At 43.8% G+C, this 24313-nt stretch overlaps 1 protein-coding gene across 2 annotated transcripts; it reads left to right on the forward strand.

Moving 5' to 3' along the window:
• Positions 1-127: 127 nt before the first annotated feature.
• LOC115781746 (protein FAM3C-like) lies at positions 128-24313 on the forward strand. Of its 2 annotated transcripts, XM_030731585.1 has the most exons (10): positions 128-204; positions 4433-4471; positions 9101-9184; positions 9576-9650; positions 9740-9848; positions 10025-10083; positions 18264-18314; positions 18389-18473; positions 19025-19151; positions 22518-24312. In XM_030731585.1, exons 2-10 carry the CDS (start codon positions 4444-4446, stop codon positions 22605-22607), a joined length of 708 nt encoding a protein of 235 aa, XP_030587445.1. In that variant the 5' UTR covers positions 128-204; positions 4433-4443; the 3' UTR covers positions 22608-24312. The 2 variants fall into 2 exon arrangements, with proteins under 2 accessions (XP_030587445.1, XP_030587446.1); XM_030731586.1 differs by lacking the exon at positions 128-204 and having other exon boundaries at positions 9576-9669; positions 22518-24313.

Below are 24313 nucleotides of genomic sequence, written 5' to 3' on the forward strand. Positions count from 1 at the left end.
ATGGGAGTAGTATTTTTAAGGCAGGAATTTCAACATTTTACAACAGCCAAGCAGGAAAAACTGGCCCAGAAAGAAAGATCAATGTAGGTGTAGATGGGAGCTCAGTGACGGGTGGGGCTCACACACACACACACACACACACACACACACTCACTCATATCTGTTTCTACCAGAGGCTTTCAGACCTTGACAGCTGAAATTGTGGTGAGTTGGATGAGCAAATATTAATGTTTTTGTTGCATCTGTGATGTCCTTTCAAAGGTTTTACGTCTGATGTGTAACTGCTCTGCTTTTTATACTGAAATTGAATCTCTGGGAGGACACACAGAGTCAGTGTGTGACACTTAAAGTCTGCTCTAACAAAAGTGCCTGAGCCTATACTCCTCAGCCAGAGGGAGCAGGTCAGACTGTCGCTGTCCCTCACCTTTTGGCTGGATGCACGTTGAGCAGGTTGATGGCGTTTGCGCTGAGATGGAAAATAATTACTTCCAGCTCTCTGAAACTAACGCGGCCCCAGTAGGACGCCAAACCGATGCAGTGCAGTCCATCTTTAATATACAGTCTGTGGTTTCCAGGGGTCGGCAACCTGTAATCCGGAAAGAGCCATTTGAACCCGGTTTCCACGGAAAACAAAACAGTGAGAGCCGCAAATACTACCAGAAGCCGCTACCGCGAGTGACGCATATATTGAGAAACGAAAATAGATAAATAAAATGATTTTAATATTTCAAGATCACAATAATGTTCCAATTTAAAACTACAACAAAAACCGAACTGACAAAAATAAAATGCACTTCAATTGGATACTTATAATTTACTTCCGCGAGCCGCAGATTGAGCCGCGGGTCGGCAACAAGCGGCTCATCCAGGCTCACAGTTTTCAGCTGTGAGTTATTATAAAGTGCAGTGAACAGGACTCCAGGTGTAACTGAGCGCCTCACCTGAATATTTGAGTAACTTATCTCTGCTGTGAGCATAAAGCCCGTGGCTGTAAAACAAATACTTTCAGGTGTTTGGCTTCTTGGGTGTGAATTTCCTTTGTTCACCAATCAAACAGGTGGAAAGTGTGTAAATGCGTCTTTTGTTCGTGCGGTCAGAGTTACGGAGCACCGGCACATGTTCCGGTGTTATTTTGATCTGTAACGGTCAGTTTAATCAGCAGTTTTTATTAAAAGCTGGAGTGAGCTGACCGATCAGTCCAGGAATCAGAGCGACTGCCTCAGTGTCCAAGGTGCGCGCTCTAAAGGCGCAGGTAGATATTAATCTTTCTCTCACTCGACAAGGAAGGCAGGTTCTACCTGGTTCTCCGGCAGCAGTCAGAGACCAGGTGAGTCACCAACATCTGAGCTGCTGTAGGTTTAATCTGAGTGGTGTGTCGTCTTCCTCTTCTCCTCCTGCCTTGCAGCTCCATCTTCATCATCCTCTGTCCAGTATATCTACTGTCCCTCCTCTGCACGCCCACACCATCTCAGCCTCGCCTCTAACTCTGAGCTCTCCCTCTGATGGACTCATTTCTTTGTTTGATGCTTGAATATAAAGATGTTTTTAGGAAGTCTGAGCTCTGAATCTGTTTGAAAGGATTGTTTTGTGCATGCGATCCTGTTTCAACAGGAAGACTTCTGAGCCTGTGCTGCCATTAAAACAGGGGCGGGCTGGGGTCGAAATTCAACCCGTGCGTTTTGTATTTAAAAATACGGGAAATTGCTGAAAATAGAAGTCGCTGTAAAGTCGTCGCCTAATTTGCACAATTTGTTCATTTGGATATAGTTGCAGTCGAGGCTGAGGGAGAGAGGGAAAACCTCTTTGGAGAGGCAAAAAGTGAAGAAAAAACACCCTAAATATGTTTAGAACTACAAATGAACTTTAATAACTTTAATGCTTTGCCCAGACCCACATTACGTAGATGAATTTTGTCCCGTATTGTTTAATGTTAGAATATCAAATTTAACGAAAACACTTATGTGACTGCCAGCTAAGTTCATTCCTCCTTTATCTGGACCGCTGTTGCCAACTTGTGTAAGAAAACTCGCTGTCGCCTGTCTCAAAGGTTGATAAAGGCCGAAGTGAGGTCCGGGGATGGGAGCGGAGGGAGCGGGTGGGCAGACTCGGTGAAGTTTGGGCCAAAGTGTACGAAGGGACGCAGGAAGAAAGCTTTATGTACAGAACACACGGCGACAGCGGAGGATTTATGGGGGAAAAACACCGCAAAGTTGGCAACTCTGAGCCCAACCGAGGTCCAGTTGTTCCGGGTTTGTTCCGGTGTTACGTCGAGCCGCGTTTCCCCATCAGATACGGTTTCCCCAGCGTCTCTGCGCCGCCCACCAGCGTCTCTGCGCCGCCCACCAGCGTCTCTGCGCCGCCCACCAGCGTCTCTGCGCCGCCCACCAGCGTCTCTGCGCCGCCCACGCGGCAAAAATCGCGCGTGCTTGTTCAGCGCTCGTAACCAGCGCACCGTGCTTGCGCCGCAAGAAAACTACGGACACCGTGAAAGCTCAAACAACGTGTTTCGGCGAAGTTGTCCCACTTTTTGCAAATGCGCTCCCATCAGATACGTGCGCTCTCTCTCTCTCTATGTTTAGATGTTTATCGATAGATAGATAGATAGATACTCCATATAGCCCATGCGGATAGCTCTATATAACCCAAAACTGGGTAAACACATCTTGATAGCCTAATAACAGCCATCAGAAACCGTTCCCCCTGTGTTAAACTGGGGGAACGCATTCTGATGGCCCACGGACAGCCATCAGAACGCGTTCCCCCAGTTTAACACAGGGGGAACGGTTTCTGATGGCTGTCCCTGGGCCATCAGGAAACGTTCCCCCAGATTAACACAGGGGGAACGGTTTCTGATGGCTGTTATTAGGCTATCAAGATGTGTTCACCCAGTTTTGGGTTATATAGAGCTATCCGCATGGGCTATATGGAGTATCTATTTATCTATCTATCGATAAACATCTAAACATAGAGAGAGAGAGAGCGCACGTATCTGATGGGAGCGCATTTGCAAAAAGTGGGACAACTTCGCCGAAACACGTTGTTTGAGCTTTCACGGTGTCCGTAGTTTTCTTGCGGCTCAAGCACGGCGGTGTGGTTACGAGCGCTGAACAAGCACGCGCGATTTTTGCCGCGTGGGCGGCGCAGAGACGCTGGGGAAACCGTATCTGATGGGGAAACGCGGCTCGACGTAACACCGGTGTGCCAAAAAGTGATCGTCTGCCATAAAGTGATTTTCGATGTTTCTATGTGCTTTTATGCGTAATGTCTTTGCTTATATTGGTGAATAGAGTGTAGTCAATAGGATTTATGAAGGGCTTAAATATAAAATGAAGAAATGACCTGTTTTTCAATTATGTTTATGACTCTGCGTTATTGCACGTACATTATAATAAATCCAGTCCTCTTTGGTCACTTAAAATATCTTTATAGAGTGTAATGTTATATTTGTTCTGATTTCTGCTGCTCTCTTGGCCAGATTTCTCTTTAAAATCTGACCGATCACAGTTTTTACCCTGATAAATAAAGAATATATAAAAGTCGCTGCCAAAAACTGATTGCAGCGTCTACCTTGTGATAGAAATGTTGTTTCTTGCTCAAAAGTACTTGATATCATTCACGAGAGAAATGTTTGACATGTTTTTCACAGATTATAGGTCAGCAAGTCATTTACACAGTTTAAATATGGGCAATCATTTTCTGGCGATCACTTTTTGGCAGGCGATCACTTTTTGGCACAACACCCGGCTGTCAGCACTGACCTCGCGAGAACTGCCAACCAGGCTGCTGCAGGTGGCAGTTCTCGCGAGGCTAGTGACAGAATTCAGTTTGGAGCGGCACAGGAACATTAAAAAAAAAAATTATATTAAAATATGGGAAATGTACGGGAAAATAATACGGGAAGACGGCAGGACAGAGGGGTAAAATACGGGAGTTTCCCGGCCAAAACGGGAGACTTGACAGGTATGGGTGTCTCGCCCTTCACCTCTCATGGTGTGCTGGCTGGGCTGTTGTGTTTGAAGCCCCTCCTGATGAAAAACGGCTCTCAGTGAAGAGCCAGCTCCGACCGACCATCTGCACCTGTGGCCGCGAGAGCTGCAACGAAAAAAAAAAAAAAAATTCTGATCACCGGATGTTCGGGAAACGTCCCGATGGCCACCACGCCCCTGATTCAAAATGTTCCCAGTAAATTTTTGAACTTTAAAAGTCTGCTCTGAAAGGCTGATAGTCCCAAAGTTTTGCATTTGTGATCTAATAACTTTCCTCCCAGATGAACATGTAATTGATATTTAAAAATGAAATAACACACGATTTCTTTAGTCTCTTTGATCTGGTGTCTTCTGGTTGAGTTGATCATTTCTGAGCTGGAGTAGAAACATTTTGACAGATGAGTCCTGACGCGTTTCTTCTGATATTTGTGTCTCTCTGTGAGCAGGAAAACGAAGCATGGCGAAAATGTCAGCTGTCTCTGGAAGTAAGTTTTCCTTCTGCCTGTGTTTTTACTTCCTTACTGGCTGTTGACAGCTGAGTGTCTGAGACTTTTCCCTCCTTCACACATTATTTTCTTCTTGGTTTGGCTGCAAGAAAGGGGGAAAAAATAGGCAGTTTAACAGCTCTGAAATGTTCTTGATATTAACTAGACAAAAATCAGGATCCAACTGCAGACACGGTGATGCAAGCAAGGTGAACTGAAAGCAAATCTTTGTTTGGTTGATGGCAGGCATCCAGGGCCAAACACGGTGCTAAGGAATCCTAAAGCTTCACTGTGAAAATGGAAACAAAACTCTGGAGCTGGGATCTGACAAAGGGGTTTAATTAAGGGAAGTGGAGCCAGCGGGGGACAGGGAGACAGGTGATCTAAATTATGGGAGATGGGAAAAAGGAAGCAAAACTGAAAGCAAAGCACAGGGAACACAAACAGGATTTGAGAAAATTAAACAGAAACACAGACACGAACTAACAAAGAGGGAGCAATAAAGTCAAAGGGGAACTAGAAACAAACTCATCATCATCATCATCTTAGCACTTCATGCCACTGCAGACAGGTGGCCTCCACAACTCTCGCCATACACACAATGTGTGCCAATTGCATCCACATGTGCTTCCCACCTCTTCAATATCATCTTGCCATCTTCTCTTTGGTCTCCGTCTCACTCTCTTCCCTTCTCTTGGTGTCCACTCAGTTGTTTTATTGGCCCATTTGATGTTGCTCATTCTGGCAAGATGTCCTGCCCACTGTCCTCTCATTTTCCTTACCTCTTCTATGATGTCCTTCACTTCAGTCTTGGATCTTATGACATAATTTCTAATCTTATCTCTTCTGGTGATGTTCAGCATGGCTCCTTTGGGCCACAGCCAGCTTCCTCTCCTGTTGTTTTGTGAGGGTCCATGTCTCTGCTCCATATGTCATTGCTGGTAAAATGACTCTGTCCACAATCTTCCTGGTATTTCTTTCTCTTTCAAAAAGTTGCTATATTCTCCAAACCGTCTCCACCCTGATGTAACTCTTTGGTCGATCTCTTTGTTCACACCATTTCCTGGTGTTAGCATTCTTCCCAAGTATTTGTATTGTGTCACCTCTCCGAGGTCTTCTCCATCGATCACAATTCCTTCCCTTTGACGTCGTCTTGCTATCTCACAACACATTATCTTGGTTTTCTTCTTGTTCATTCTTATTCTGTCTTTCTCCCCTCATTTAGATCTTCAAGCAGCTCTTTCAGCTTTTCTTCACTCTCAGCAAACAGTATGATGTCATCAGCAAATCTGAGGATGTTGAGCTTCTCTTTACTGATGTTAATCAGTGCTCAATCTTTTTTAATCTATTTCTTCTATTGTTGCTGTAAACATGATTTGAGATAGTGTCTCCTTGGCGAACTCCTTTCCTGATCTTGATCTTTTTGCTCAGCCTCTCTGTTTTTATTCGTGCAGTGCCTTCTCTGTACGTTTCTTTGATGGCACTGACATACTTGTCTTGCACACCATGCTTCTTCAAGGATTCAAATACTGCTTCGTGTTTGAGTCGAATGGTTTCTCGTATTCTATGAATGCCATGAAGAGAGGGATTTGATATTCGTTGGTCTTTTCAAGCACTTGTGTTACAGCATGCAGGTGGTCAATGGTGGAAAAAACCTTTCCTGTAAGCTGCCTGCTCTGGTGGTTCCTCCAGCGTGCAGCTTAATCTGTTCTTCAAGATCTTCATGAAGAGCTTGTAAGCATGGGAGAGTAGGCTAATTGGCCTATAGTTAGCAATGTCTTTCTTGTTTCCCTTCTTAAAAATCATTGTGGTGATGGCATTTTTCCACTGTTTGGGCACTGCCTGTGTCTGGATCACTTTGCTGAAGAGCTCCTTGATCTTCTTTTGAGCAACTTCTCCTCCTGCTCTAATCATTTCAGTCATGATCTGATCCGCTCCTGGGGCCTTGTTGTTCTTTATCTGGTCTAGTGCTCTTTCTACTGCACTACTTCGGCCTGAACTTTCACTATGTCTTGTAAAGATGTTCAAAGAAATCTGCACATCTTTCAAGGATTCTTTCTCCGTTAGTTGTGATTGTTCCATCCTGCTCTTTCAATGCCGATATCAGCACTTTGCACCCTTTTTTTGTTGTTAGTAGCTTTCTTCAGGCCTCTTCCTATCAGTACTGCTTTTTTTTTATCTTCAAGGTGTTGTGTTCTCTGATATCTTGTCTTATTGATTTCCTGATGGTCTTGCATAGTTTGGCATATTCTTTGTCCTCTCTTGTTGTTCCTCTGCTCACCATCTCTCTCCTCTTCTTCAATAAATCTTTGGTCTTAACCTTCAACCTTTCCCTGTTGTTCTTCTGCACTTGTCCTGCTGTCTCCAGCACACTCGCCTGGATGGCTTCTGCAATCTTTTCCACCACCTCCTCTGCGTCACCTTCACTTCCAAACACCTCAAATTGGTTCTGCAGCTTTAGTTTGAATTCAGCTTTCTTCTGGAACACCACATCAATGTTAACTCTGGTCTTTCCAGTTCTTACCATTTTTTTCCCTTCCAATCTGGTGTTGAGTCTTATTGTGGCTCTGACTAATCTGTGATCACTTCCAGTGTTTACTGTCTGGATGACATCAACCCATGATGATTTCGTAATGACTCTTGTTCTTCTCTGTTACCTTTTGCTACTTCTGTGTAAAACTCCTCCACCTCTTCATACTTGTGGCTTGAATTTGGTGCATACACCTGCATCACCTGCAATGAGTACTTGCTGTTGATCTTCATAGTCAGCAAATCTACTCTGCTGCTGACTCCTTCCTGCTCCACAACTCTTTCTTTAATCTTCTTGTTCACCAAGAATCCTACTCCTCCAACAGACTCTTCTGGTGTACAATACATGTCCGCTAGCCATCTGTGCTAGTTGCTCTCCCTTCTGCCTAGTCTCTGACAGTCCAATGATCTCCCACTTGAATCCTGTCTCACTCAGCTCATACTCCAACTCATGTAGTTTCTCTTGATCTTTCAAGCTCCTCACATTGTGTGTTGCAAAGTGAATATGATTATTGGAAACCCGGGCATTCTTAGCACCCTCCACCTTTCGGCTGCTGGGGACTGAGGGCCAAATTGTTGCATGCAATGCCATGGTGTGGGGTTGAACCATTAACTCACCACGCTGGATCTGTGCATGTTGGTGAGTGTGTTGGTTGCCATTTATGGTGGCAGCCCGACTATGCGGCAGGCTGTACTTTCCAAGACTTGGAACTGGACCCTGACCTGACCTGAAACAAACTAAGTATACTTAAAGAGAAAACAGGAGAAACATTATAACAACTCAGGATCACAAAGAACAAACTAAACTGAACTGAAGCTCAGGGATTAAGAACACGAGTAAATCTACTAACAGGGAAACAAACAAGAAGCAAACCCAGAATCTCCTGGAATATTTCAATGAACAGAACCTCAGAGTCCCAAACTCCCGACACTGAAAGTTTTTTCCAGCCATGAGTCAAAATTTCAACTCAATAACTTGAAATTTCAGCTTGCCTCCATTTTCAGGCAGCCAGTCTTTAAAGCCATGTTTTGTAATCACCTCTGCAGAACTGAGCTCAAACTTTCACCACCAGGGGGCAGTAGTTCAACAAGGAGTGAGTTGAAAGGTTTTCAGATGTGTGTTGCTGTTATTTTTTATTTTTTTTAAATTCTGCCCGCATTCCTCCAGAGGTGCTGCACTTTCCCACGCCACTGCTTTAAATAAGAACGCGATTAACTGCAACTAACTCGCTGCTCCAGCTTGTGGTGCAGTCTGGTATTACACTACAATACAGCCAGACCTTGGTTTAACTTTGGGTGATGGATCACCCAAAGTTAAACACAGCACACAGATGTTTTGGATGTATTGTCGTCGTTTCCTGTAGTGAGAACACATCTGAAGTGGGCAATTTCCTGCTGAGTGCTGCACGTCAGAAGGATCAACTGTGGAAAATTTTCCCACCTAATTGTCCTGAAACAGCCACAGATGTGTGCCCATTATTCATTGATTCACCCCACCTTTACATTTGTACAGGGCAGCTCACCTGTTCTGTGAACAAATGCGGTCAAACATCGACCACAAGGATCAATGATGATCAGAGAGAGAGAGAGTGTGACACCAGGTGTTTTTGGGTGTCATCATTAACCTTTGAAAAAGCAGTACTATATAAAACTAAAGTTTCTGGAATCAAAAATCATTATATTTACTGTGCAGAGGTTCGGGGGGGAACAAAGAGAACAGAAATCCAGTTTATGCTCTACAGACGATCCAGTCCAGAAATCATGTAGATCAGTAAACGCACCTAATTTGTGCCCCCCTGATGAGGAATTAAGGTTTTGGTGTTCACTTTGTTTACCACTAAATTTCTAATTTACAAATATTGGTCTGTTTTTAATTGTAGCCATAATAAGGCCAAGTTTCAGCCTGCAGTGTTTCAGTCACTAATTTGCGTCCTTTCCCTTTATGTGAATTCATTGTTATCATTTATTTACTTTTAAGGTCTATTTATTGGTTGTTGTTAGTTTCTGAAAAACTGTAAATAAGTTTCAAAATAGCTGTGTGCATGTATTCAGTCTGCAGTTTGCAGGAGGCTCAGATGGTCTTGCATGTGTCTCCCTCAGAGTTTTTGCGGTGGTTGCTGGTGGCAGTTTGTCTAGTCCTGGCAGTCGTCATCATCACACAGCAGTTCAGCTCCTGGTACACAGGTGAGCATGTTCAGCGCTCCTTCTCTTCTTTACGTTCATAGAAACGCAAGATGTTTGTTGGGGGATACATTCACGCGTAAAGCACCAGTTCACACCAGAGAGAGGGCCGATCCCCTGTGAGCCGCACTTGGTGACAGTGGGGAAGAAGAACTTCCTCTGAACAGGAATAGACCTCCAACAGAACCAGGATCAGCCTGATAATAATGGATTACAATAGCCCTGCCTAGAAGTAATCAATGCATAACCTAGTTTTTCAGCATCATTGTGAGACAGGCTGTTTCACATGTGAGTTAAAGCACAAAGTCGTGTTTTCTTGGCATGTTTGACCCTCGAATTCTTTGTGAAAATGTCAAACTTGAAGCAGTTTTTCATTTTGTTTCTGTCCTTCCAGCTGACGGGCAAAATTCTTTACCTGATATCGTCTATTCCTTCCATGATAAACCCAAAGCACCCATCGAGCTGTCAGGTCAGAGTTCATTACACGGGTAAGTCAGCAGAATCACTGACCCAGTGGAACGGGTGTCGGTATTAATGGGTCTTTTTTTCCCCCTCCAGCTGGCCCATGTCGTGCAAAGAGAGAGTGTCCTGCAGATCAGTTCAGCTTCTACATCCACAGTGGAGCCGCAAACGTCGTCCCTCCAGTGGTCTGCATCCAAAACAAACTGTAGGAGCTTTAACTCTGCTTCCTTTCTGGAGTCTTTAAGATGCATTTATATCTCTCTGGGGTCCTTGTAGAAGTTGTGTGCGCAAACTTGTCTTCTTTTACATTCTATTTTTTTATTTTTTAGTTGCTTCTGGACAGTTTTTGTGGTCATATGCAGAGTTTGAATTTCTCCTCAGGGTTCTTGGAGCTGCGCTGAACAATGCTGGAGGTGGAATAAACATTGTTGTTGTAAATGGTGAGTGCTCCAGTTTTTAAAAGGATTCCTTCTTGCTTTCTGTGTGCAGCACCTCGAGTTGCAAACCGTGTGAAAGGTGCTACACAAATGAATAAAACTGCACTTTACATTTAAAGTCAGAAAGAGTTTTTCACAGGACTCTGTGCAGCCCTGTGAAAATTAAGTCACCCTCACTGCTTCCATAGGAATGCATAGAATAAGTAGCAGCCAGGTGCTGCTAATCAAATACATGGATTAGCTGATCATCCGTATGTGTGAGCACCTCTACGAAAGCAGAAGGTTTGCCAGTTTGGAGCAGTCAGGTGTGTTAACACGATGCCACCCAGGCATGCGCATCCCAGCAAAATCATCCCAAGCTCAGGGAAACTGCAGAAAACCCAAGAGCTCCATCTCAGACTCTGGAGGCCTCAGTCAGCGTTTTAGAGGTTAAAGGTCATGACAGCACAGAAAAAATGTGGTTGGGTTGGAAGGGCTGCAGCAGAAAGCCTCTTCTCTCTGAAAGAACATGGCAGCACAGCTCAGGTCTGCAAAGCTGCATCTGAACAAACACGAAGACTTGTGTAACAAACAGACCAAAGTGCAGATGTTTGTCCAGAATGCACAGCAGCACGTTTGGAGGAAACATCAGCATCAGTGTTAATTTCGTTGACGAAATATTTTCGTCATAATTTTCGTAGACGACCCTTTTTTTCATGACGATAATGAGACGATAACTAAATAAAAACTACCTAAAATGATAAAAACGATAACAAAATTAACTGACACTTTTGTCAACGAATGAAAACGAGACGAAAAAGCTTGGTGGCGTCAACATCCAGTCAGAACTGATTTAAATTTGTGACAGGGCGGGACAAGTTAGGAAAACATCCAATCAAACGCACAGTTGCCCAAATTTTCTCTAAACCCGGGAAGACCAAACTAGCCTGTGATTGGTCGTTCCTTCCGATAGAACTAAGTTATGTAACCAATGTCAGCAGGGAGAAAGAGAAGAGCCGATGTATGGACACATTTGTCCTTTGACGTTGTGACAAACTAAACGATGTGTAAACCATGTGGGGCGACTATCTCGGGTAAAAACACGACAAATCTTAAACATCTGCAAACCAGTCACCCAGATCTCCATGCAAAGGTCAGCATTTTAATGTCCTGCAGGGTAAAGTGTTTTTCCCAGTTTGTGTTTAGAGAAAATCTCCACACTGCGGTGGATTAGCCTTTATAATCTTAGTCCTGAACACTGCCCTGTACCTTTCAGAGCGTCCTGCTGTAAAACGCTCGGATTATCTCAGTAAGGTGGTGTTAATGATCAGGTGTGTGGGAAGCAGGTGAAACGCTAATGTTAATATTATTAATAATATTCCATAACTTTTAATAAATGTTTAATTTTGTGTAAGTGTGTATAATGACTAATTAAAGGGAACTGAAGTAAAAGCATTTACATTTTACACCCTTTATATTTTAGTCGACTAAATCGACTGTAGATTTAGTCGACTATATTCTTCAATTCAATTCAATTCAATTCAATTTTATTTATATAGCGCCAAATCACAACAAACTGTCGCCTCAAGGCGCTTTGTATTGTGGGTAAAGACCCTACAATAATACAGAGAAAACCCAACAGTCAAAACGACCCCCTATGAGCAGCACTTGGCGACAGTGGAAAGGAAAAACTCCCTTTTAACAGGAAGAAACCTCCAGCAGACCCAGGCTCAGGGAGGGGCAGTCATCTGCCGCGACCGGTTGGGCTGAGGGGAGAGAAAGACATGCTGTGGAAGACAGCCAGAGATTAATATCAATTAATGATTAAATGCAGAGTGGAGTATAAACAAAGTAAATAAGGTGAATGAGAAACAGTGCATTATGTGAACCCCCCAGCAGCCTAGGCCTATAGCAGCATAACTAAGGGATGGTTCAGGGTCACCTGATCCAGCCCTAACTATAAGCTTGATCATAAAGGAAAGTTTTAAGCCTAATCTTAAAAATAGAGAGGGTGTCTGTCTCCCGAATCCAAGCTGGAAGCTGGTTCCACAGAAGAGGCGCCTGAAAGCTGAAGGCTCTGCCTCCCATTCTACTCTTAAGTATCCTAGGAACCACAAGTAAGCCAGCAGTCTGAGAGCGAAGTGCTCTGTTGGGGTGATATGGTACTATGAGGTCTTTGAGATAAGATGGTGCCTGATTATTCAAGACCTTGTATGTGAGGAGAAGAATTTTAAATTCTATTCTAGATTTAACAGGGAGCCAATGAAGAGAAGCCAATATGGGAGAAATCTGCTCTCTCTTTCTAGTCCCTGTCAGTACTCTAGCTGCAGCATTTTGGATCAGCTGAAGGCTTTTCAGGGAGCTTTTAGGACAGCCTGATAATAATGAATTACAATAATCCAGCCTAGAAGTAATAAATGCATGAATGAGCTTTTCAGCATCACTCTGAGAAAGGATGTTTCTAATTTTAGAAATATTGCGCAAATGCAAAAAAGCGGTCCTACATATTTGTTTAATATGTGCATTGAAGGACATATCCTGGTCAAAAATGACTCCAAGATTTCTCACAGTGTTACTGGAGGCCAAAGTAATGCCATCCAGAGTAAGTATCTGGTTAGACACCATGTTTCTAAGATTTGTGGGGCCGAGAACAAGAATTTCAGTTTTATCTGAATTTAGAAGCAGGAAATTAGAGGTCATCCAGGCCTTAATGTCTTTAAGACATTCCTGCAGTTTAATTAATTGATGTGTGTCATCTGGCTTCATTGATAGATAAAGCTGAGTATCATCTGCATAACAATGAAAATTGATGCAGTGCTTTCTAATAATACTGCCTAAGGGAAGCATGTATAATGTAAATAAAATTGGTCCTAGCACAGAACCCTGTGGAACTCCATAATTAACCTTACTGTCTGAATCTCTGGAGCTTGAAAAAGGCGACTGGACTTCTTTTTGTTTCTTGAAGACGTTTCACCTCTCATCCGAAAGGCTTCTTCAGTTCTCAACCAAATGGTGGAGAGACCCAGGTATTTAAACCCCTGTGGGCGTAGTCCCCTGGAGGTGGTTATGACCCTCTATTGATCATGTGCGTGAACACATGTGCCCAGGTGTGCCCACAACATATTTTAAATACAATGATGGATTCTACAGACAGAAGCATGGATGTGCCATGGGCTCCCCAGTGTCTCCCATTGTAGCCAACCTTTACATGGAGGAAGTGGAAAGTAAAGCTCTTGGTTCTTTCAAAGGGATGGCACCTAGCCACTGGTACAGATATGTAGATGACACCTGGGTCAAAATCAAAACCCATGAAGTAGAAGCCTTCACTCGTCACATCAACTCAGTGGATAAATACATACGTTTTACCAGGGAGGACACCAGAGATAACAAGTTACCATTCCTGGACTGTGCGGTGCTTATCGAGGAAGATGGAAGCCTCAACATTGAAGTTTACCGGAAGCCCACACACACAGACCAGTATCTCCTCTTTGACTCCCACCACCCTCTGGAACACAAACTTGGGGTGATCAGGACCCTACAACACCGTGCGGAAAGTGTTCCCTCTAAGGCAGAAGGGAAGCATAAGGAACACACACACATTAAGAAAGCCCTCAAAACATGCGGTTACCCCAACTGGGCCTTCATCAAATCAGCTAAGATGCACAGGAATGAAGGCCAAACACAAACTACAGAGAATAGGAAGGACAAGAGGAAAAACATTGTCATCCCATATGTGTCGGGCTTGTCAGAGAAACTCAGAAGAATTTTCTCCAAGCATGACATCTCAGTATACTTCAAACCAAGTCACACCCTAAGACAAAAACTGGTTCATCCCAAGGACAAACCCGCCAAACACAAGATCAGCGATGTAGTGTATGCTGTTCAGTGCAGTGAAGAGTGCTCGGACCTCTACATTGGTGAAACCAAACAGCCTCTTCACAAACGAATGGCACAACATAGAAGAGCCACCTCGACAGGACAAGATTCAGCAGTACATCTGCATCTGAAGGAAAAAGGGCACGCTTTTGAGGATGCCAATGTTCACATTTTGGACAGGGAAAACAGATGGTTTGAAAGAGGAGTGAAAGAAGCCATCTATGTCCACTGTGAACAACCATCATTGAACAGAGGAGGTGGATTACGTCACCAACTTTCCCCCGCTTACAGTGCTGTCCTGAGCTCCCTTCCCAGACGTCTCAACCCCCATTCACACCTTTGTTCCAGTGACCTCAATAGGCCACAGGAAACAATGGAGCGGAGTCCTAAATTGGTTTCAACTGAAACCACTGATTAAATATGACCCACGCCCTCTTCACACCTGGGCACATGTGTTCACGCACATGATCAATAGAGGGTCATAACCACCTCCAGGGGACTACGCCCACAGGGGTTTAAATACCTGGGTCTCTCCACCATTTGGTTGAGAACTGAAGAAGCCTTTCGGATGAGAGGTGAAACATCTTCAAGAAACAAAAAGAAGTCCAGTCGCCTTTTTCAAGCTCCAGAGACTACTATGACCTGGATGACTGAGAATCTACACAGACTTACTGTCTGAAGAAGACTCCCCATTTACATGAACAAATTGGAGTCTATGAGATAAATATGATTCAAACCACTGCAGTGCAGTACCTTTAATACCTATAGCAAGCTCTAATCTCTGTAATAAAATGTTATGGTCAACAGTATCAAAGCTGCACTGAGGTCCAACAGGACAAGAACAGAGATGAGTCCACTGTCAGAGGCTGTAAGAAGATCATTGGTAACCTTCACTAATGCTGTTTCTGTACTGTGATGAATTCTGAAACCTGACTGAAACTCTTCAAATAAACCGTTCCTCTGCAGATGATCAGTTAGCTGTTTTACAACTACTCTTTCAAGAGTCTTTGAGAGAAAAGGAAGGTTGGAGATTGGCCTATAATTAGCTAAGACAGCTGGGTCAAGTGATGGCTTTTTAAGCAGAGGTTTAATTACAGCCACCTTGAAGGTCTGTGGTACATAGCCAACTAATAAAGACTGATTGATCATTTTTAAGATTGAAGCATCAATAATTGGAAAGACTTCTTTGAACAGTCTAGTAGGAATGGGATCTAACAAACATGTTGCTGGTTTGGAGGAAGTAACTATTGAAGTTAACTCTGAAAGATCAACTGGAGCAAAAGAGTCTAAACAAATACCAGCAGTGCTGAAAGCAGCCGAACATGAAGAATAATCTTTGAGATGGTTATGAATAATTTTTTCTCGAATGTCTAAAATTTTATTTGTAAAGAAATCCATGAAGTCACTACTAGTTAACGTGAAAGGAATACTCGGCTCTACAGAGCTCTGACTCTTTGTCAGCCTGGCTACAGTGCTGAAAAGAAACCTGGGGTTGTTCTTATTTTCTTCAATTAATGATGAGTAGTAAGATGTCCTGGCTTTACGGAGGGCTTTTTTATAGAGCAACAAACTCTTTTTCCAGGCTAAATGAGCATCTTCTAATTTAGTGAGACGCCATTCCCTCTCCAGCTTTCGGGTTATCTGCTTTAAGCTGTGCGTTTGTGAATTATACCACGGAGTCAGGCACTTCTGATTTGAAGCTTTCCTTTTCAGAGGAGCCACAGTATCCAAAGTCGTACGCAGTGAGGATGTAAAACTATTGACGAGATAATCAACCTCACTGGGAGCAGAGTTTAGGTAGCTGCTCTGCACTGTGTTGGCACTGAAGAGCATAACAATGAAGGAATTAGATCCTTAAACTTAGTTACAGCACTTTCAGAAAGACTTCTACTGTAATAAAACTTATTCCCCACTGCTGTGTAATCCATTAAAGTAAATGTAAATGTTACTAAGAAATGATCAGACAGGAGGGGGCTTTCAGGGAATACTGTTAAGTCTTCAGTTTCTATGCCATATGTCAGGACAAGATCCAGAGTATGATTAAAGTGGTGGGTGGGCTCCTTTACATTTTGAGAGAAGCCAATTGAATCTAACAATAGATTAAATGCAGTGTTGAGGCTGTCATTCTCAGCATCTACATGGATGTTAAAATCACCCACTATAATTATTTTATCTGAACTGAGCACTAAATCAGATAAAAAGTTTGAGAAATCAGACAGAAACTCTGAGTAGGGACCAGGTGGACGATAGATAATAACAAATAAAACAGCTTTTTGATTTTCCCAATTAGGATGGACAAGACTAAGAGTCAGGCTTTCAAAAGAATGAAAACTTTGTCTGGGTCTCTGATTAATTAATAAGCTGGAATTGAAGATTGCAGCTAATCCTCCTCCTCGACCTGTGCTTCGAGCATTCTGACAGTTACTGTGACTCGGGGGTGTTGATTCATTTAAACTAACATATTCATCCTGCTGTAACCAGGTTTCTGTAAGGCACAATAAATCAATACGTTGATCAATTATTAAATCATTTATTAATAGGGACTTGGAAGAGAGAGACCTAATGTTTAACAATCCACATTTAATTGTTTTATTCTTTGGTGCAGTTGATGAAGCTGTATTATTTATTGTTTTTGAATTTTTATGCTTAAATAGCTTTTTGCTTATTTTAGCTTTGGTGTTTGGTGGTCTGGGAGCAGGCACCGACTCTATGGGGATGGGGTTTTGGGGGGATGGCAGGAGGAGAGAAGCTGCAGAGAGGCGTGTAAGACTGCAACTCTGCTTCCTGGTCTCAACCCTGGGTAGTCAGTTTTTAGGAGGGTTAATAAATTTGGCCAGATTTCTAGAAATGAGAGCTGCTCCATCCAAAGTGGGATGGATGCCGTCTCTCCTAACAAGACCAGGTTTTCCCCAGAAACTTTGCCAATTATCTATGAAGCCCACGTCATTTTTTGGACACCACTCAGACAGCCAGCGATTCAAGGAGAACATGCGGCTAAACATGTCGCTCCTGGTCTGATTGGGGAGGGGCCCAGAGAAAACTACAGAGTCCGACATCGTTTTTGCAAAGTTACACACCGAGTCAATATTAATTTTAGTGACCTCCGATTGGCGTAACCGGGTGTCATTACTGCCGACGTGAATAACGATCTTACCAAATCTACGATTAGCCTTAGCCAGCAGTTTCAAATTTCCATGAATGTCGCCTGCTCTGGCCCCTGGAAGACATTTGACTATGGTCGCCGGTGTCTCTAGCTTCACGTTTCTCAAAACAGAGTCACCAATAACCAGAGTTTGTTCCTCAGCGGGTGTGTCGCCGAGTGGAGAAAAACGGTTAGAGACGTGAACAGGTTGGTGGTGTACCCGGGGCTTCTGCTTAGGACTACGCTTCCTCCTCACCGTCACCCAGCTGGCCTGTTTTCCCTGCTGCTCGGGATCTGCTGGGGGGGAGCTAACGGCGGCTAAGCTACCACGGTCCGCACCCGCTACAGGGGCCTGGCTAGATGTAGGATTTTCCAGGGTGCGGAGCCGAGTCTCCAGTTCAAAAAGCCTGGCCTCCAGAGCTACAAACAGACTACATTTATTACAAGTACCGTTACTGCTAAAGGAGGCCGAGGAGTAACTAAACATGTGACACCCAGAGCAGGAAAGTGCAGGAGAGACAGGAGAAGAAGCCATGCTGGTAGTGAGTCGGCTAAGGGCTAAGCTACTAGCTGAGCTAAGCTAGCGAATTTCTAAAAACAAATAAAGTGAGTAATATGAATACAGGTGATTCAGCAAAGAGTATGCTATTTAAAGTAGGTGAAGATTACACTAAAATATGTTATTATCCAGATAAATCGAGTTATACAGATATAACAGCTAACAGACAGCAAAACACTGTGCTCCGAAACAGGAACAGGAAGTGATACAATACCGCAGTGAGAGCCAACACCAAGTGACAGCGCCACCCAGCGTGGAGTATCAGGGAAGGAGTCTTACCATAATTAGTCGACTAAAACTATTCAGATGACTAAATTATGACTAAAACTAAACCAAAATTTGCTGTCAAAGTTACACTGATCAGCACCAACACGTCAGAGCAGCATGGTGGAGGATCTGGGCTCCCTGCAGTCACTGAGTGGACCATGAACTGAAAAGCATAAAAACAAATCCAGCTGCAGATGGATCTCCTCTCTTGATGTTCTCTTTTAAATACCATGTGTTTGATACATGAGAGTTTCAGGTGAAACTTCCTCTGAGCCATTTCCTGATCTTTTCCAACAGTTTGTCTTCATTGATGATAAACGTGGCTGCAGGTTTGATCACGCCTTCGTTTTTCTCTGGCAGGTAAAACAGAAGAAGTCCTGAAGACTGACAGATTTAACATGTACAGTGGAGGTGAGTGAAGATGAAGACTGAGCCGGCTGATTTCAGTGCGTGAAGACTGAGTTTTTATGATGTTTGTCTTGCAGAAGTGAAACCTCTCATTGACTTCCTGAACATCATCGAGAAGGGCTCCATTGTTATTATAGCCTCCTACGACGAACCATCGACAAAGTAAGCGCCTCCTCCTCCTTTAAGGGCTTTTTTCTTCCAAACAGCAGCAGCGGTTCTTGAGTTTCACAGATTTGTGCCTGATTAGTGTGTAACATCTCAGAGATTCAGACAAAGATGCTGAAGTGAGAAAGTGGACATCTTTCATGTTTGTGAGTCTGCATTTGCAGTGTGAAAATATTCCTGCAGCCTCTCCTCCTCCGACCATCTTCAGGCCCCTTCGGCCTGGCCTTTCCTTTCTCAGCCCGAGCCCATCATCATCACCTCCTCCTCTGACGTCTCTAATCACCGCATCACCCTCAAAGATGAAACATCAGTATTTCCAAAGGCTTGAACTCAGGATTCCTCATACCTGTGTGCAAGCCTGCAATAATTTAATCATAATTTTAATGAAATCTTTATGTCATGTTCAGGTAAGAGGCTGGAGTCTCTGTGGCTGCAGCATCAGGTTTTCATCTGCTGTTTCTGTTATCTTCATATTCAGCTGATCCGAGGCGCCTGCCCCCATGCTGAAGCTGCTAACGCGCTCCTCCTCCCTGTGTGTGTTTCTGCAGGTTAAACGACGAGGCCAGAAAGCTGATTGCTGATTTGGGGAGCTCTGCGATCTCCTCGGTGGGGTACCGGGATAACTGGGTGTTTGTCGGTGCAAAAGGAGCAACATTGAAGACCCCCTTTGAGAAGGTAGATCAGTCTGAACCAGCTGAGCGACACTTGGTTTCATTTCCTCACTCAGAAAGTCAGAGCGCAGAGAATTCGTCTGTTTCTAAAAGCACTGAAATCTGGTGAAACCATAGTTTGTTACACGAGTCGATTTCTAATCACTCAGTCATCAATATGTGAGGGCAGAGACAGCGATTCTATCAGTGATTGATTATCAGCTCAGAATCAGATCTCCAGTCTCATCTTTGTAACTGACAGTCTAGACAGTAATGCAGCAGATTGTAATCTGATTACATTTACTGTACATTACTGTAGAATCGGTCATCGGTCTCGCTGATCAGGTGAGGCTGAAATGACTTTCAGACTCAAGATGAACTAAATGGATTTAAGCACTAAAGCAGCTGCAGACGGTCTGATTGTAATCGGATTACATTTCATGTTCAAATGTTCCTGCACGGCAGGACGGATCCCAAACAGATAAGGATCACGGATTCAGACCGGATCAGGCCTGTATCCAGTTTGGATCGGGTCATTTCCAGCTCATCCCATTCTGATCCATTTTGGTTCTGTTCAGAGCAGCTTACCCTGTCCCGCCTCGATCTGTGTTCCTGAATTCAAATGTCTTTTCCCAAAATGATCTGTGTGTGTGTGTGAGCAGCATGGAGCCAGCTCAAACTGACCTCTGACCTTTAACAGGACCTCAGAGAGCCGTCATTTATCAGTGAACGCTCACAGTGGAACATGAACGCAGAGTTTATCCAGTGATGGCAGAAATAATGGAAACCTGGATAAAGCGAGGCTGTTTCAGCCCATCAGGACACTCTGGCCTCTTTCCCACCAACAGGGTTCCGGAGCCGGTGCCTTAATTTGAACCGTTAGGCGGGTTTTCCATCGCGGAAGCACTCGGTGCTCGGCCGAAAAACGGGTTCAATTCCGGCCCCGCAAACTAGCTGGTCTCGAACCACGAACGCGTGACAAAAGCAGCAGAAGGGCGTGACTCTGCCGTCTCAACATCAAGTTTTCTACCATATTACATGTGTATTACATGAGAAAAGCGAAGCGAAGCTGTGAATTAGGTTGGGCTCTAAGGCTGAACTTGCTGCTTTGTATCAGTTCATATCGCAGATAAAAGGACACAAAGTGCGTACTTGTCGTCTTGCTCTAATCGCTGTCTGTGTTTCCCTCTGTGCTGCACACAGATGCTGCAGTAGTTTGGTTTGGACCCTAAAACGTATTCGCAGCACAGAAAGGGGAGCGTGTTCTCCCACGTTTGTGCGCTTCGGCTTCCGTGTCCAGACGAAGACCCGCCCACACTCATACGTAAAGGAGCGGTTTACAGAAACACGGTGGGAACGCGGGCCGTTCTTAATTGTTTCGCCGGTTCATTGGGAACAGCACGAGCACTGGCACGCGAACCGGTTCCTCGGCGGTGGGAAAGTAGCATTTGAGTTACCGAATCATCACTGAAAAATGAAATGCTCATAACCTGCTGCATCAAACTGACCCGGAGTCTGCTGCTGTCTGGGTCTCTGATATCAGCGTCCATCAGTAAAGTGTGTCAGAGCTGTTCCTCCACATTCTGTTCTGTCAGCTCACAGCTGAGTGATTTGATTAACATCAGATTCAGATTCATCCAATCAGAGTTCAACTGCTGACTGACAACCGCACACAGAATCAACTTTATTCAGTCTGTGATGATGACGGAGCGACCGAGCTGGTCCTCCTGCCTCTGAGATCAGGATCACGGTCGCTCTCACCTGATCCTGCTGCTCTGGAGTCAGATGGAGGCGCTGCTCTGTTTACATGTTGCCATGGTGAATCCTGGTATCAGGGCTTTCTGTCAATACCTCCAGGTGAAGATATTCAGAACTGATTGGACCAACTCTGATCAGCTGTTCAGGAACAGTTGAAGCTGCTTCTTCCCCTGATGTTTTAGGATTAAAACCTTTCCTTTTTCAGCCAGGACAGAAGCGCATACTTTACATATGAGGATTAAAAAAAAATTAAAAGCAGAAACATCAAAATTTTAAACATCAGCCTGTTAAATGTTTGTAGAACTCAACCTTTAAAATTTTAAATTAAATGACATTCATGTGAATAAGGAAAAGCAACATACCCAGGGGGGTTTCCCACCTGCTGATAGAGTTAACATTTTGTGAAGTTAACTGAGATCTTTCTCTAGTTCAATCCAAGAATTTTGAGGGACCAGAATTTAAAAACAGTCTGAGAAACATCCTTTCTCAGAGTGATGCTGAAAAGCTAATTCATGCATTTATTACTTCTAGGCTGGACTATTGTAATTCATTATTATCAGGCTGTCCTAAAAGCTCCCTGAAAAGCCTTCAGCTGATCCAAAATGCTGCAGCTAGAGTACTGACAGGGACTAGAAAGAGAGCAGATTTCTTCTTCATTTCTTCGTTTCACTCTGTTTATACCCCACTCTGCATTGAAACAGTTAAGATTAATCTCTGTCTCTCTTCCACAGTGTGTCTTCTGTCCTGTCTCTCTCTCCCCCCTCAGCAGATGACCCCCCCCCCCCCCTTCCTGAGCCTGGTTCTGCTGGAGGTTTCTTCCTGTTAAAAGGGAGTTTTTCCTTCCCACTGTCACCAAGTGCTGCTCACTGATTGTTGGGTTTTCTCTGTATTATTTTAGGGTCCTTTACCTTACAATACAAAGCACCTTGAGGTGACTGTTGTTGTGAATTGGTGCTATATAAATAAAATTGAATTGAATGTGGTGGTATTGTTCTCTTCTGGCATCTCCACATAAAAACTGATGAATCAGAAGAGCATGAGAGGAGGAGCTGGGGTGGAGGTGGGCTGGAAAGCAGCTTTAATGGTTCACTTCACAGGAGAATGTGGACATGTAGAAGGCCATCGGCTGATCATCAAAAAGCATGTAGGTGCAGGTGTAGAAGGCCATCGGCTGATCGTCAAAAAGCATGTAGGTGCAGGTGTAGAAGGCCATCGGCTGATTGTCAAAAAGCATGTAGGTGCAGGTGTAGAAGGCCATCGGCTGATCGTCAAAAAGCATGTAGGTGCAGTTTACCTGAACGGGAATGCCAAACGATGTGAGTTAAATGCACAGGAATTCTGGGGTGGTGTGAGGCCAGAGGTGGATGGTCGGAAGGCAAAATAAACTTGGTCACTTTTGATCCAGCCAGTAAATCAGGCCCTGATGGGAAACGAGTAAAATGGTGGCACTTCGTCTTTTTTAAGCTGTGGGGTTTAGTGTTTGCTGGTCACTTCTGACATGGTTGACATCCCTGAAACTCCCACCAAACGAGAGTCCCCCCCCCCCCCCCAATCTTCAGACTGTGTAGTGTGTAGAAGTTTCCTTTAAGCTGTTCCTGTTTACCTCCTCATGCTGTTAACTCGTGTCTTCCAGCACCTGAAGAACGAAGAGGAGAAGAATAAATACGACGGCTGGCCCGAGATGATTGAACTGTACGGATGTGTCCCCAAATACCTGGAGTGAGGCACGAGGCTGCAGATGCATGTTGAGTTATTTAGGCACTGACCTGGGATCAGGGGGCCAAAAGGAACTCCTGTTAGATCAGGCGCAAAACAAATCCAGGTGAATCCACCTGATCAGCTCCCATTAAAGCCTCATTTGAGGCCAAACCTAAAATCATAAACTTTTTATGATTTTAGATTTGGCAGTGTTTTATCAAAGTGTTTACCATCAGCGAGGTCTGCTTTGGATCTCTGTCCTCATCAACATTAGAGAAGAAGGAAACACCCCTTTAGATATTTTAGAAGAAATAATCAGTTTAACAGGAAACCCTCTCTGCTCGGTCCCACCTCAGTACCTGGACTCTGTTAATCCTGCAACGCTCACCTCGAAACTCGAGCAGTGAATTTTAAATGGCATCTTCTGTGACCGTACATCATTTAAAGGCAAAAGTCTCATGATTCAAGCATCAGAACCATTTTGAAATAATGTAAAAAGTCCAACGAGCTGTGATTTTCATGGCACCTCATTTTTTGTTTTTCTGGCTTTTCTGTTTTTGGTGAAAGTTTTTGAGATGATGTCACTTTTTGATAGAAAGGTTTTAAAAAATAAACTCTGGCAACGTGTGTGAGGCTTAGTCTGAAGATCGTTTGTGCTGCTTGTAATGAAGTAAACCCAGAGGAATCTGTTACTGCCACATTATCAAAAATCAGGCATTTTGTTCCAAAGTTAGGCACCTAAATGCACCTCCTGCTGGTGACGCTTGTTGCATCTTTGGATGGTTGCATTCTTGGGGAAAGAATCCTCTTAATGCATATATACAAAGTTTATTGCAAAGAAACAGACAGTGTCAAAACAGATGCTTCTCGAGCCATCTGGGACAGGAGGCCCAATCATCCTAACTCAACTCAACAAAGGGCAGAACAAAGGTTATATAGGGGTGGTCAAACCCCCCATACTTCTAACTTTCCATATATGGCTATGAAAACAGCTTCAACCTACAACCTATATGTGGACATATGGTCATCTCCTTATATGGAAGGCCAGAGAGCCTGCCAGAGGCCCTTCTGCATTCCTTCTGGCCTGAGGCCAAACCTTAAAGCTCAGGTTACTTCTTTTACACAATAAGGCCTAAAGGAAAGAGACCATATATGCATATATAGAGAGTTTAACAGAGCAGTACAGACACCTCATATTTCCCCCCTTCGAGACTTCAAACTAAGTCTCGAAAGACAAAGATGTTTCTTATTACTCCAAATAACAGTGTCTCCCATAGCATGATTTTAACAAAAAATTTTCTGACTTCCTATGAGGTGTGGGAGGAAAACCCCTACTTCTGGAGAAATTCTCCCACGATCCTGCTGTCCACAGTGATCACCTTTGGCACCCCAGAGGAACTCAAAAAGACAAAAGGGAGTGTTAATGAGTTCATGTTACCATTTAGCAAATACACAAGAAAGCCTCAGCAAATAAAATCAAAAAAGTGTCCATTAGATCAGCTGGTCGACCCATCGGACTCCTCTATGGACCTCTCCCTGCCTATCCATTTCTCTCCCTAGAATCGAATAAAAGAATAAAACCTCTGAGGTCCCAGTGTACTTACCAAATGACAGAGACATCATTCTTGAATTAATTTAACCAAAAATGTTGTGCATACATGGAAAGCTGTCACATTGTACTTCTGTAGTGCACATACAATAAAGTAATATTTTATTATCATGTGAATTCAG

This window comes from Archocentrus centrarchus, chromosome 6 (genome assembly GCF_007364275.1).
Source record: "Archocentrus centrarchus isolate MPI-CPG fArcCen1 chromosome 6, fArcCen1, whole genome shotgun sequence".
Taxonomy (NCBI): domain Eukaryota; kingdom Metazoa; phylum Chordata; class Actinopteri; order Cichliformes; family Cichlidae; genus Archocentrus; species Archocentrus centrarchus.

Bases quoted from the DNA above. Each gene is read 5' to 3' on its own strand.
- LOC115781746 (XM_030731585.1), top strand. From the start codon at position 4,444: ATGGCGAAAATGTCAGCTGTCTCTGGAA. The intron at 9,185-9,575 runs GTGAGCATGTTC...CTGTCCTTCCAG, and splicing joins GTTCAGCTCCTGGTACACAG to CTGACGGGCAAAATTCTTTA. The intron at 10,084-18,263 runs GTGAGTGCTCCA...TTTCTCTGGCAG, and splicing joins AAACATTGTTGTTGTAAATG to GTAAAACAGAAGAAGTCCTG.